Source organism: Falco punctatus (assembly GCF_963210335.1).
Source record: "Falco punctatus genome assembly, chromosome: 11".
Classification (NCBI taxonomy): Eukaryota; Metazoa; Chordata; class Aves; order Falconiformes; family Falconidae; genus Falco; species Falco punctatus.
The window spans coordinates 10,357,059-10,371,939 of record NC_137591.1 but is presented as its reverse complement, the minus strand read 5'-3'; the positions used below and the strand labels follow the sequence as shown (position 1 = coordinate 10,371,939).

The 14,881-nt window shown below is 48.1% G+C and overlaps 1 protein-coding gene across 1 annotated transcript in view; it reads left to right on the top strand.

Annotated features, from left to right (window-relative positions):
- The window catches only part of LOC308071772 (uncharacterized protein), a 33,522-nt gene that overhangs the window by 15,060 nt on the left and 3,581 nt on the right, over positions 1–14,881 (top strand). Inside the window, exons 13-21 of the mRNA XM_080407700.1 lie at positions 8,780–8,833; positions 9,098–9,339; positions 10,233–10,374; positions 11,067–11,111; positions 11,789–11,916; positions 12,349–12,470; positions 12,565–12,716; positions 12,894–13,000; positions 13,787–13,977. Coding sequence (XP_080263826.1) covers positions 8,780–8,833; positions 9,098–9,339; positions 10,233–10,374; positions 11,067–11,111; positions 11,789–11,916; positions 12,349–12,470; positions 12,565–12,716; positions 12,894–13,000; positions 13,787–13,977 — 1,183 coding nt within the window. The remainder of the gene's footprint in view (positions 1–8,779; positions 8,834–9,097; positions 9,340–10,232; positions 10,375–11,066; positions 11,112–11,788; positions 11,917–12,348; positions 12,471–12,564; positions 12,717–12,893; positions 13,001–13,786; positions 13,978–14,881) is intronic.

The window sequence follows — 14,881 nt, the reverse complement described above, 5'->3', positions numbered from 1 at the left end:
TGAGGTAATACAGATAACTTGGGTTCTCTCTCACTGAGCGTATTACCAACCCACTGCAAATGCCACAACAAAGGCGTCCTCAGAACAGCTGTAACTAAGAAGCTGCAAAAAACAGATCAGTATATTATGCAATAGGGTTACCCATGCACCTCCTCGGCCACATCACCCATATCTTCTCTAACCACAGCTGTATCCACAGCTACCACCTAGCCCCCCCAAACCCCTCCTGTGTCCTCTCTACTTACCTCTGTGCCAGCATAGCCAGCTGCTGTCAATAAAACCTGCATGCCTTGGGGTGCTCGCTTGGCCAAGCAGCCTCGAGAGGGCACATCCATCAGCCAGCTTCACCTCTGATCTCCATGCCTCATGGTGCTCCAGGCACCCAAGCCACAAATTAATCCCTCCTATGAGCAAAACCTCCAGGTTGCCCTGAAGCAACTGCTAGGATTCAGTAATATCCCACTGCAGAAGAAATGGTGAAAGAAAGAAATCACCAGTGTGCATGGGTAACACAAAGGACATGTCTGCATCATCCAGCTTCACCCTGAATCCAGTTACGACTTTGTTAAGCCTGAGTGCACAAAAAATATAAAAAGATTCCCACACACACACCCCATGGATTTGTATCCATAGCTTGCAAGATAAAAAACTTGGGTCATTCTATATGCTGGCATAAGTTTAAGGAAAGCAATGATTTATCTCCTTCTGGTGAGGCTCTGGTCCAGGAGGAAAGCAGTACATGCACCTGGCTCAAAGCTGCTTGGACACATCCTCTAATGATATGGCATGTTCCAGCCACCTGTCCCCTCTTCAGGTGCGAGGTACAGCTCTTGAGTTGAAATCGGAGATAGCCCTGCAATGGAGAGAGACAGAGTGTGCTTATTAAAATGTAAACTATTACAAAACTATGAGACACCGCAAGCTCTTTGGAGGGTAGTATCAGGACACAAAACTATCTTGATAAATTGAAAACAATACTGAAGTGAATGGGATTGGAATCCATAAGCACAAAAGCAGGAACAGCCACCGCACAAAACCAGGAGGAGAAAGGATGGATAGGCAGCAATGTCTCAAAAAGGTATTTCGTAAATATAGAGTTTGACAAAGGTAAAACGAATCAATAATATCCTACTGTTGCAATCAAAGCAAACGTCATACTTGGATACATAAATACAAATATTTTTCAAAAGTTTTTCACTTGCATCTCCTTTCACTAGATGAAATGAGACAGTGTCCTTCAACCCTGCTTGGAGATTGTAGTATAAAGGCAACTGCATTTATTCCAAAATGTACCTTGCCTACATATTCTGAAGTGTAAAATGAGAAAAAAATCAATCAAAATAGCTGAAGTCACTAGAAGCAAATGACGTGCATCTCTGTATTGGATTCAATTTTCTTCTAAAGATAAAATTTGAAAAAAATACCATCTAAAAACGAGTGACGAACTTTGGCATGTAAACGTGAAAGATTAAAGCAAGAACACCTGATGAGCAAGAGCACAATGCTGAAATCATGGTGTACCCACTGGAAGGGAGTAGGTAAAAGGGTATCAAACTAGGAAAACTTGGCATAACAGCCCTCATGTAAATAAATTACAGCTGCTAAACTGCATTTAGGTAGATACAGATTACACAGCATAAAGCACTCCCTAAGGTTTCTCAAGCCCTGACACAGGTTGTCTGGGGAATCTGCATTTTCAGAGGTTTTAGAGCAGGTCACTGTTTTTGCTGCATAATCCCAAAGGAGGCAACAAATGTAGTGTGAGGTTATAGCACAGTACCTCTGGTCTGGTTTTGGGGAGCAGACTGGATCAGGGGTAGAGGAAAGCCTGCACAGCTGCTTTCCCAACTGGATCATCCAACACTTGGATATTCCTGGCCCTTGGATGGAAAAGCCAGACTGCTTCTGCCTTCATTGTTCCTTCCATGACTTTTAGGATTCACTAAAAATCTGCCTCTTCAGTTCTGAAGAGGGAAAGGAAAGGTGCTATGGCAGCATTCCCCTCCTCCTCTCTCTGTTGTGTTTGTGGTGTCTTGGCATGGGAAGGGAACAGAGCCCGGTTCCCCCTGCTGTTGCCTGCCCAAATCCAACATCAGCTCTGTGCACAAAGCTCTCCTTGGTGCTAACACCCTCCGAGGCCAGGAGCTAGAGTCACACTCCTCTAAATAATGTCACGCATGCCAGCCCAGCTCCCAATCTCCCCAAGCCACGTGGGCCAGCACTGCATGCCAGGCTAGCCAGTCTGCATCTCACATCCTGTATCCCGCATCCCATATCCTGCATCCTGCATCCCATATCCTGCATCCTGCATCATCCCACATACCGCATCTTGTATCCCACATCCTGTACCATCCCACATCCCGCATCCTGCGTCCCACATCTTCTGTGTCTGCTCTGCTCTTGAACTGGAGAGCTGGGCTGAGGCTGCAACGGGGCTTCTGGGGCAACTGTGTCCTGGTGCCAGAGCAAACCAGATATTTCCCAAATATAATTTCTGAGAGTGCTTTCCCCCAGTTACCTTTCCCCTCCTAGATATTAGAGTCATGGCAGTAATAAAAAGACCTAGTCACATGGGATGTATAACTCAGAGCAATAAAATCAAGGACTAGATGCAGAGAGGTTACCTCATTCTCTAATCCTTCCCCACTCTCTGCAGAAAGGGTAATTGCAAAGATGATGAGCTGACCTTGGACTGCTTGATTCAGACCTTCAAATAAATAATTTAACGAGAACTCACGAGAGGGGTTAGGTGGGGTGCAACAAGGTAAGTCTTTATTTCGGTTAAAAAGATCTTGGATTTTTCTCATTGCTATAGCTTGGTCTTGTAATAATGGCAGAGCAAAGACACCATATGCTCATGCAGTTATTTGTTTTCCAACAGAGATTGTCATAATAGCTGTACAGCCACATCCCAGTCACACGAAGGATACCCATCCGTACCAGTGCCGGTACTTTCTCACACGCTGCCAAGCACAACAGAGGCAGTAAAACCAGCAGCAAGAGCAGCTGGCTCGTGCTGCTGGGGGATGCAGTCCCTGCACAGCACCCAGGCAGCTCTCCGAGCAATTCCATTATCAGATGGGACCAGCAACTTCCATCTAAACTGCACTGGGATTTTCCACTGGAAGCAGCCCGTAAATTAAATAAGTATCGCCACATATTTGTAAGACAGCTGTATTAAATGCTTCCAGATATAAAATCATCTTCAAGACATGTGTGTTCAGATGGGATCCAGGCAGCTCACATTACCCTGCAACACTTGCTGGGCTCTTGCCGTGATTTCCTCATGTGTTTAGAAGCTTGAAACACTTTTTTTTTTTTTTTTTTTTTTGGCATTACAGCTACATTTCGTCTGTCAGCACTAAGCACTGCAGGAACACACAGAAACAGATGGGCCTGGACTCTTCTTCCTACCCAAATAAACACAGGCACAGCCGGGGAAAGCAGCTGCGGCAAGGTCACGCTCCGGGGAAAAGTACTGATCCGCTACCTAAATTTCACCTGCTTAGTAAACCAGTTCTTCTGCAATGAGTGCCAACGATGATTAAATCAGTGAGGAAGACCCTCTCCTTCTGTTTAGGTGCCTAAATTAAGCGGAGAAATTCCCAAGACCTCAAAAGCAACTTCCTCAGCCTGATGTGCCCATGGTTGCGGGATGGGATGGGAATTCTTCAGCCCAACCTGGGATTTTTTGCCCATGCATGGCCTGCCCTGCCGTGCACACACTGCTGTCATGTGGGCATCCACACCACCGAGCCAGCCGGGCCGATGCTCTCTGCCAATATTTCAGGACCCTCGAAGCATCCTTTTAGCACCCACCTGTGTATTTGCCAGCCCCAGATGTTCAGAAGGTCAAGCCAAGCCTCTGCTCACCCTGCTGACCTCCCCAGACCTCCCCGGCTGGCTGGGGACCCTTGCAGCCGCTTTGTCATGCCTAAATCTTCTTTCAGAGGCTCCGTACTTCAGTCGGGGTGCCTGGGAGCAACAGGGCTGTAGGTTGTCTTGGTGCTGAGCAGACTGTTTCTGGCCTTGTCCCAGTCCCTTACGATGACCAAACCAGTGCTGGCCCCTTTCATTTTGCTCCACTTGTGGCTCTGTGGCTACTTCACTTTCCCTTTTAAACTTCCATGGTTTCTTCCCCCATAAAAAAACCTGAGTTATCTTCCCTGGGCTGTGCTAAAGAGTGTCAGACCAAATGTTCATGGCCCCTCTTGCCATGAAACTTCTGAAACAGGTGAGAAAGGCGTTTGTCTCCCCTCCACCAGTGAAGCAGAAAACGCAGAGGCTGGAGGCTGGATGAGGCATCTAGTTTTGCCAACACCCAAGCTCAGCTTCTTGCTCCAAATCCCTATAAACATGGGTATAGCCACTCTGTCCCCCGTGTTCCCTGCGTACCAGCTCAATGCTTGACATCTCCCTTGACCTTCAAGACAACCCATGTCGCCCTGGCTCCACACTCAACAGCCGTTACTGGTTATTAAATAACTGTCAGGGAGCCAGGTAGGTAAAAATTCACCCTGCTCAGTAACCCATGGTCAAACCCATTGTCCAGGGACTTTGTCACCAGTGAGAATTTCTGTGTTGTTATAAAAGTATCATCTGAGACCATGCCGGCGACTTCACCAGCCTGTGGGTCTTGGGGATTTCTGAGTTATTTTGTAGGTGATTGCTGGAAGGTGCCAGGCCAGATCCAGGTCAGACAGTCTGGTAATGGGGTAGGTGCCACAGGACACCCCAAAACAGCTCCATTGGCACTGACCAAAGGCTCAACCTCCAAATCTCCCTGTTTTCCTTTCGTAGACACTGTAAGGCACCCAACTACATGACACTGCTGGATATAGGAGCGTGCTGCAGGTCTTCACAAGAGGGACCCACAGTAGCAATCCCACCTTCCAATATCCTCAGCCCCACGGAGCTCCCCTTCTTCTCCCTCCTGTCCACAGTCACAGGCAAGGCCAGACAAGAGGTTAGTTGTTTATGGACTGTTTCCTAAAGGGGCATCTCTGAAAGAGCCTAAAGGCCATTTTAGAGCTAGTTGAGAGGAAAAAAAGCCTGGAGGAGGGATAGTTTTGGGGCAGAGTCCATGATGCATTGGAGATGGTGAATGGGGTCTCTTGTAGCAAACACCACTTGAACCCAACTTCAAGGTTAATCCAAAGCATCACAGCAGACCTGTCCAAACTCTCTCTACAGCCTCATCTCATAACAAGAGAAAGCACTTGGTAACACTGCTCTCCTCACACCCTTCACCTGCCCAGTTGGTTTTTTTTTGTTTAGGTCAGCCCCACATTCTGAAGGCAACATGCAGAGCCTGCCTCTGACAGCTCAAAAGTGGCTCCTTGTGTTGCATGTTCATCCTTCTCCTCCTCAGGTAGGCAAGAAGCATCAACAGGAGGTTCCTGACCAGCTGCAACCCACACACTTGCCAGCCAGCTGGCTAAGCAGCCTGCACCACCTCCTCTCCTGATGGGAAGCCCATTCATCATGGTGCTGCAGGACAGATGGAGGATCATAGGAAGAGCTAGAGGTAATGTGTACTACACCTTCCATGGCCGTGAGATCCCTGGAGTCAGGGTCTCCTGCTCAGGAGTGTGAAGTTGTCATGACAGATCAGGTGCCTTTTGCTCTGGTTACAGCCAGAGCCTTTCCTAAGACATGTCTAACCTGACAGCCTGCAGCCTTGTGCCTCCTGTAGGACAACCTTTAACTCTCTGAACTTTCACACAGATCTAGCTGGCTCGGCATAATTACACACGCTTAGTTTTATGAAGATGGCCAAGTGTGTGAAAAGTTAACGGTGTTCGGTGCCTGCCAGGGTTGTTCTCCAATGCAACACAAGGACAGTCAGTGTGTTCTTTAAATTTTGAAATTGTTGCAGGATGTGGCTGTAATGACTTACCAGGCTCTGGCCCAAAGGATGCAGCATGCCAGCAACTGGTGGGGAGAAAGCAGGATGACAAATGCCAGCCAGAGAATATAACCCCCACTTCCTCTTCTTCCCAGTTTGAAGAACCAGAGACACCATCTTAATGTAAGTTACAGGGGTCCCGTTCAGGGGACAGTCACACCGGGGAGCTGAAGAAATGCGCTAGGACAGAGCTCAGGCAGCCGAAGCACCCAAGTCTGAGGAGATATAAGAGACTTTCAGCTGTGTCCGTTGGCTTTGTCCAATGCATCCTCCCGCCATGCCAAGGAAAGCCCAGTGCCATGCAGACAGCTGTAGTGTTGACTGGGTCACTTTATCTCAGCTGAGGAACTTATGCAATCGCTATTTCTAGGGAAATGCTGAAGAAACTCAGTGTTACAGACAACACTGGCAGACCAGCAAAAGGGTACGTGCAGCACAGGAACAGACTAAGAGTAGATCATGGAGTTGGTGTCTTTCAAGGGAAAAGTGTGTTTCTAGAGCAGTCTTCTACTACCAGCATGCAGAAGCAATGGACAGACCCCCTCTTTAGCCCAAACTTTAGCAGGCATCTGGGCGTGCATGGCAGGAGCTGGCTGGCCAGCTGTCATGCCCGGTGCCTTTTGTGCCCTGGGTACCCGTGATGGCAGGTGTCTCAATGTCAGCGTTCTCATTTTATCTTGTGTGGAAATGTCCAGGCTGCCAGCTTCAGGATGCAAACACAGCAGTAAATGAGGAGCTCTGGAAACGCTGTCGCTGCTGAAGCTGGAGGCCACTGTTAGAAACTGCCGCTTCCAACACATCATGCCCAAGCATTTGCAAAATATCTTATCCCCACCTGAGAACTATGGTACACATGACAGAGACCATGTACCACACTAGCTAACATCAGCAGAGGGATTGATGTTCGCCCAGAAAATCCACAGCTGAACTTCCAAGAGGAGACAGAAGCAGTGGGATGCACAAATATCCCTTGAAGGGACATGAAGGTGGAGCCACCTGAACTCACAGGGTCCCTCTGTGAACTGTTCAGCTGTGAGATTCAGTGTTTATACAGCACTCAGCATCCTCTAGCTGCACGACAGGGAGAACAAATCCTCTCCCTTGGAAGGACACACAGGTAATATTGCAGTGCCTGTGCTGGGCAGAGGGTCAGATGAGTCTTCCTGCTCTGTGCACTAGTTTACCCACCCAAGAAGAGAAAAAAAAAGCCATCCTGAATTAGATTGTACATATCATCAAGGGAACCTGCACGGATGTGAAGTAAAACTGCCCCAGATGCCCTCAAATATGGGGCTTTACGCTGTGAGCTCCCAAGAGGGGTTGAGAACTTGAAGTAGCATGTGAAGATTTCAGGTGAAAAGGGAGATACTTTTAACAACACTTCTTCCTGAAGGGTGCTGTGCACCACACCTGAGCATTTCTGTAGTCTGTTGATTTTCCTCTCAAAGAGCACAGGATGAGTCTGGCTTTGGCAGCTGAGCACCTTCCCAAGCTGCCCCCAGACTGGCACGCACACGACCTTCGGCTTGTTCTCGGTGAGCAGCACGTCACAATGGACCAGCAATCTATTGTCAGCCCCTTACATGGGTTAGTAGCAGCCAGGCATTTTAGGTCTCCCTGAGACTGAAATACAGATGGTACTGTCTGTACCTGTGGCTTCATCTTTGTGATCATTAATTAACGAATAGGCCACAAGCCAGCTAAGGGAAAAGTTACTCCACTACCTTTCAGACTTTTTTTGCGGAGCCAGGTAATTCCCTGACAGGGGGTTGTGTAAGACTTTTTTCATATATTCTTTCTGTCTACAAAATTTAAATGTTTTCATTGAGGCTGTGCACATTCACTTCAGCCTATGATCTCCATGTCTCTGTGGCTATAAAAAGGATAGATCTGGGCAAGGAACATCAGATAAACAGTATTTTTTTCAGTAAAATGACTCCACTAGCAGAAAACATGGGTTTCAATTTGCCATGGCATAATTTAGACTAAAAACTAAAGGAAAGTGCCCAAACACCAGAAGACCTTTGTCTTAGAGACATGTTCAGTTGAAGAGAAAGACCCACAGAATTCAGCAGCTCCTATGTAGAAGCCCATCCTACTACCAGGTTTAGCAGCTGATAACCCATTTGATCCTCACAATATCCCAACATCCAAATGGGAAATTATATCAGCACATCTGGAGAGCATCCTCTTTGCAATATGCCTAGAAGTTACCTACATGTAGCAGGCTTCCAGTCCAAGCTCTCCACCAACCCCACAATTCCCTCCAGGCAATTCCAGGCTTCTGCAAGGATCCTTCAGGGTTTGCTAGAAGGAATCCTACTTGGTCCCAACTAAGCATTGCATTGGAGAGGTAAATGTGGTGACGTGGAGCCTTTTTTTGAGGATGTTGAGATGCTGTGTAGACAGAGGAAGAAGCACTCACCAGGACCGCAGACCATCACACCTCTCTATCAGGTTAGACATGCCCTCAACCTTGCTGCAGCTCATCGTACTGCTCTGCTATTTTCCCTCTCCTTGTCTTAACTATTGACCATGGTTAAGACTACTGGGCAGTAGTTTTGTCTGCTGGCTTACCTATGGTAGGACCTCTTGGAGAATGGGGCCACAGTCCCTTCTGTGCTGATGGCGTTATGTCTGTTCTCTTGATTACAGTCTAGCGGTGCTGTGTGATGTTGCAGTCACCCAGAGCAATGCTTTTACAGCTGAAGATGGCTGGATCCATCCAGCTCATGTGTTGGGTAGAGGTGGCCTATTTGTTCCTCACTTCTCATGAGCGGATGAACAGCTTCCAGATCTGAACTGGCTGAGGACAGCACGGAGCTCAGCTAGAGCCCGACCCTGACTGCCTCTCACCTCCTCCCTCCTAAGGCTTCATCCACTTGGGCATGGATGACCATGAATGCTTTCTCTTGCTGCTGGAGAGTATGGGACTTCAATGAAAGTAGGAAATATGTACAGATTGTTTGTTAACAAGCCACCTGCATCCACAGGTTGCTGGAAACAGGTCAAAGGGTGAGTGGGAGCAGCAACTGGGCTGGCGGCCAAGCTGAGTCATTGTTTACCATGATGTTCCTGCTGCTATAAATTGCTGCCAGCAGTGTTTCACCAGGCTCGGCTCTAGCAGAGCAAGAAGGAGAGGGTTTTTACCTGTACCTAGCTCCCCATCAGGTGTAGGCGTGTGAGAAGCAGAAGAGAAGCAGGCAGGAGAAGGCAGTGTCAGGCACCCCAGACGCAGGGCCAGCATGGCATCTCTGCTGGACAACCTAGCCAGACCTTCTGCTGTCGTTCTGCAGCTGTCTGTGGTGCTTGGTGTAATCTTCATGCTGCTGAAGGTGGTCCAGTTCTATCGGGAGAGGAAGAAACTCATCAAAGCTCTGGAGGCATTCCCTGGTCCCCCGAAACACTGGCTCTATGGCCACAATCACCTGGTAAGGAGAGGGAGCGGGGCACATTCAGGGCAAGTTTGTCCCAACAGCTGTGCAAGCTATCAGTCAGGATGAGAGGATGCACTGGGTGGGGTGTGCATGTCTCCTGCTCATCTCCCTTCCTATGGGAGAGGACTTCTGCAGAGGGAGCACCAAGACTTCTTCAGGGCAGAAATGATGCACATCTCTTATCTATCTGCCTGGATAAGAGATGTGCAGCATCTGGAGAAAAACAGCCTCATTGGTTTTGATCATATACTTAAACATGGAATTAGGTGATTTCTGAGACTTTCATGAAGTTATTTAAACATGAGCAACCATAAAATGTCTCTCCTGCACTAGAACTTCTACTAGTAAGTCTCTCCCCCTATAACCACTTAAGACACGACCACAAAAGCAGGGCATTTTATTGCAGCCATTTTCATCCTTCCATAGTGAAGATACTTTTGCTTTCACGTTGCATGCCCACTTTGCACTGCTGAACATAGAGAGTAGGGGTGCAACAGCCTTGGTCCTGCCGGCCTGTTCACTGCTCATCCTGGCATTGCCCATGCCAGCTGTAGCTCCCAAGTGTGGCACCAAGCTGCTCTGAGCCCAGGCTGTCCTAGCACAGCTTGACTGCAGCCGGGACTCCCCATAGAGCTGCCTTGGGCTGCAGGGACGTGGCAGCTCAGGCGGCTTTGCTACCTGTGCACGCTCCCTTTGCCATGCCCAGCATCTCCTCCACCTGCAGCATGGAAACCCCTGCTCTGGCAAGTCTGCCCACTCTGTCTAAAGTTCCCAGGAAAGGATGTGTGGTATCCGCTTTCCCTAAGAGGGCAAGTTCAGCCTTTGCTCTCCCCAGTACACCCTTTTTTTTCTGACTGAAATCAGTCCCTGCTTAACTGTCATTGCAGCTAAATGCTGAAAAAATGTTAAATCAGCTGGTGTCATGGGCAGAGGAATACCCCTATGCCTTTCCCAGATGGTTTGGACCAGCCCTGCCTTCTCTAGTAGTCCACCACCCTGAATATGCCAAAAGCCTACTTGGCCAAACAGGTAAGTGTCTACATCTGGGTTTGGGAAGTCATGTCCCTGACACTTCCCTACCGAGAAAATCAGGGGAAACTTGCCTGGAGTCATCCCCTCTGCCAGCTTCCTTCACAGTATTGCAATTCCTTTTTTGCTCCCCCTCACAAGCTCCCAGCTTGCTCCAGGTTTCATGGAGCAGTTTGTACTTTTGTGCAAAACAGTGACCAGGTGCCTGTTCCTCCCAGGTCACCATCTCCATTATCGCTGATCTTACTGTCTTCTATGGCACCTACCACCTGTGTTTCTCAGTAAATCCAGTAATATGAGCGAGCTAGCAGGGCAATAGCTCTCAAAAGACATCTTAAGTCTTCTCCTCTGCTCCTTTCTATGGAGCATGATGCCTGTGAGTCGTACATGACAGGGAATCTCCAGTAACTCCCATCCATGTTTCTCAGCTTTGCCATGGCCATATCTTTTCCACACACATTTTTCATTATACCTTTATCTGGTTTTCTCAATTCCAATGAGGACATATTTGTGGGATACCACTTCTAAACTCTAGCTCTAGTGGTAGGGTATTTTACGTATCAAAAGGAGATCAATTCTACTTTGTGATTTGGAGGACAAGGTCTAATGTCGATTTATCCTGAATTTTCTTTTTTGTTATGTTGAATCCATGAGTCATTCATACTGGTTTGGTACCTTTTTTTTTTTTACAGATCGCAAGCCCAATGTACCCTACAAATTCTTAGTTCCCTGGATTGGTAAGTCATTCTCTTCCATTAACCCTTTCAGCCATACTGCCCATTTCAGTGGCTTCTCTCTTGTCTTCCTTTATTTTGCTTTCTTCCATTCTAAAACCACAACCCACAAATGAGAGGGTTGGTTTGAGTGTGACCACTAGGACTGGTGGTGCCCACCTAGTCATGGAGCACATCAGGTGGCTTTGCCTTGAATCACACACCCTGGCCTTCACAAAGCAACCTGCAGTTTGTGCAGGGACTGAACGTTACTGTGGATAACTGGGGTGAGGCACACTGAGCACAGGAGGGTTCATGGCTTGCACACAGCTCTGAGGTAGTCCTCCAGGGTCCTGCTAACAAATGTCAGCGTGTGCTGCAAAAGACATTCAAGTATTTCATTTAGAGCAGAAAAAACCACCCAAGAGAGCAAGTCCTGTGCCTCTGCCATCATGGTTTGGTTTCAGGATAGATCAGGTGTGCACAGCTGGATGCAGTGAAGGACACGTGGGCATCCTCCATCCAAAGAGCCCTGCTGTGAACAGCCTCAGAGGGGCTGGAGAAAAGGCTGCACCACCAACTCTTCCCTCTCCCGGCCCCTGTACATCGGCCTGTGCTTGGCCAAGAGCAGTAGTAAGGCTGCCAGAGCCGTGATCAGAGTCTGGAGGAGCTGACTGCACCTTTGCTTTTTGTGTCTCCAGGGCAGGGACTGTTGATCTTGGATGGAACCAAATGGTTCCAGCATCGGAAGCTGCTCACCCCAGCTTTTCATTATGATGTGCTGAAATCTTACGTGGCCCTGATGTCAGACTCGGTTAAAGTGATGCTGGTAAGAATCACCACTCTTGTTACTTCTACCTTTCAGCTGTGCACCAGCAAAAGTAATCAGGTCTGGGAATGACTGAGGGAAAGAGACTGGACTTAGATGGTTCCTGAAGTTTGATTGGACCTTTGGGGTTATTTTAAAGTTCTGATATTGCTCCCCTCACTTTCCTCTGGCCATTCCACTTACTCTCTCTTTCATCTGCTTTCCAATAAAATCAGCTACTGCTAGAATATTCTTTCTAGCCCACTAATGGTAAACCTGGAAAAAGAAGTGCACAGAAGAGTTTGATTAGAGTCACAGAATACATAGTGAACTAGGGCCTCTGCCTGCAGAAAAGAAAGGACATAGTCGCATGGATCTGGGAAGAGGGACAGGAAAATATGACCTGATTGTAGATGGTAGTCTGTCCCTCCTTACCCCTGTCTCCACCACTAGGACAAATGGGGAAAGAACACAGAGACGAAATCAGTGGAGCTCTTTCAAGACGTCAGCTTGATGACACTAGACAGCATCATGAAATGTGCCTTCAGTTATAACGCCAACTGTCAGACTCAGAGGTCGGTGCCCAAATGTTCAAGTTCTGAGAAAGCAAGTGCTTCCGTTTCCCCACTCCTGTTGCTAAGACCAGCCTTAACCTTGGTCTCCTTACAGCAACTCAGACTATTATATCAGAGCTGTTTATGACCTGAGCTACCTCGTGAGCAACAGAATCCAGACTTTTTCTTACAAGGATATCTTCTATGACCTGACTCACAAAGGCCGTGAGTTTCAGGACGCTTGCAAGCTGGCCCATACCCACACAGGTATTTCTCCCCTTTCTCCCCAGCCCACTTGCACCTGGAGCGGCTCCGTGCGGGGCTGCAGCATGTGCTGGCCAGGGGGTTACACATCAAGCTGAGTCAGAGCTGCTGACCAAGCAGAGAAGTACATGAGGTCTCTGGAGGAGCAAGACACAGCTAACTGATCGTTCTTCTATGCAGATAAGGTAATAAAAGAAAGAAAGATGTTGCTGTCCAATGAGAAGGAACTTGACAAGATCCAGAAGAAGAGACATCTGGATTTTCTGGATATTCTTCTTTGTACCAAGGTGAGCGTTTGAAATAATTGTTTCAAATGCTAAGGAACATACCCGGGTGGCACCGAGGATGCATCAGCAGGGAGCTCACCGCCCCTGGCTGGAGTTGCTGGCAACAGCTTCCCCACTCCAGGTTTCCTCGCTGAGGAAAGGTGGACTGACAGGGAAAGAAATGCAAATGTGTGAGGTGCAGTGACTGAGCATAAATAGCTCGGGCAGACTTTCATCTCCCCTGTTCATTTTCATTGAGCACATTAGTAGTTAAAATAAGTGAGCTGTCAGAAACCAGAGAAGAATGAGATCATTGGAAAGGTTGCAAGGTGGCCACTGCGGCTGTAGTCCTCTCAAGAGATTTTGTTTCTTACCTTCTGTAGTTTTACCTTCACAGGACGGCATTTGGTGTTCAGGAAGGAGATACACGCTGGCTCACTCTGGCTTTCTGGAGCCACCGCTTTCTTTTGTGTCTCAATCTGAAACAAAAGTCATGCAACTACTGAAAAAACTAACAGGGGCCCTGGGTAGAATAGGATGTCCTGAAGGGCTGGGACCTGACATCCCACCAAAGCCCAGCTCTGTAGCTCTGTTGACTGCGAAGTCAGCAACAAGCAGGTCTGACTGTTCTCACGTGTATCGGATATATTTTCTGCCAGCTTACTTCCTGATGTACAGGGACATATAAGAGACACCAAACTGGTCCTTTCTTCATCATCTCCCAGGGTTATTTTTACAGCCAAAAAAACCCAAGTCCAGTCTATGTGTGCTTAAGAATGATATTAAGAATTGCATCCTCTCTGTTAGGACGCAAATGGAGTTGGGCTATCTGATGAGGACCTGCGTGCCGAGGTGGACACGTTCATGTTTGCGGGACATGATACCACAGCCAGTGGGATCTCCTGGCTCTTCTACTGCCTGTCATTACATCCAGAGCACCAGCAGCGGTGCAGGGAGGAGATCCAGGGGATCTTGGGAGACCGAGATACCGTTGAGTGGTGAGCCAGGACTTCTTATTCCTTTACTTTGAACTCTTTTCATTTATCCTTTAAGGTCTTTGACACGGTCCTCCACAACATCCTTCTCTATAAACTGAAGAGATATGAATTTGCTGGGTGGACTGTTTGCTGGGTGGACGAGGAGTTGATTGGATGGTCACAGCCAGAGAGTAGTGGTCAACAGATCAATGTCCAAATGGAGACTGGTGACAAGTGGTGTCCCTCAAGGGTCTGTACTGGGACCAATACTGTTTAATATCTTCATAAATGACATAGACAGTGGGATCAAGTGCACCCTCAGCAAGTTTGCAGTTGACACCAAGCTGAGTGGTGTAGTCAACACGCTGGAGGGATGGGATGCCATCCAGAAGGACCCGGACAAGCTCAAGAAGTAGGCCCATGCAAACCTCATGAGGTTCAGCAAGGCCAAATGCAAGGTCCTTCACCTGGGTTGGGGCAATCCCTGGTATCAATACAGGCTGGGGAATGAAAAAATTGAGGGCAGCCCTGCTGAGAAAGACTTGGGGGTACTGGTAGATGAAAAGCTGGACAGGAGCTGGCAATGTGCACTTGCAGCCCAGAAGGCCAACCATATTGTGGGCTGCATCAAAAGAAGAGTGGCCAGCAGGTCAGGTGAGGTGATTCTGCCCCTCTGCTCTGCTCTGCTGAGACCCCACCTGGAGTGCTGCATCCAGCTCGGGAGCCCTCGGCACAGGAAAGACGTGGACTTGTTGGAGCGGGTCCAGATGAAGGCATGTAAATATCAGAGGGGTGGAACACCTCTTCTGTGAGGAATGGCTGAGAGAGTTGGGATTGTTCAGCCTGGAGAAGAGAAGGGTCCAGGGAGACCTTACTGTGGCCTTTCAATACTTAAAGGGTGCTTACAAGAAAGATGAAGACAGAC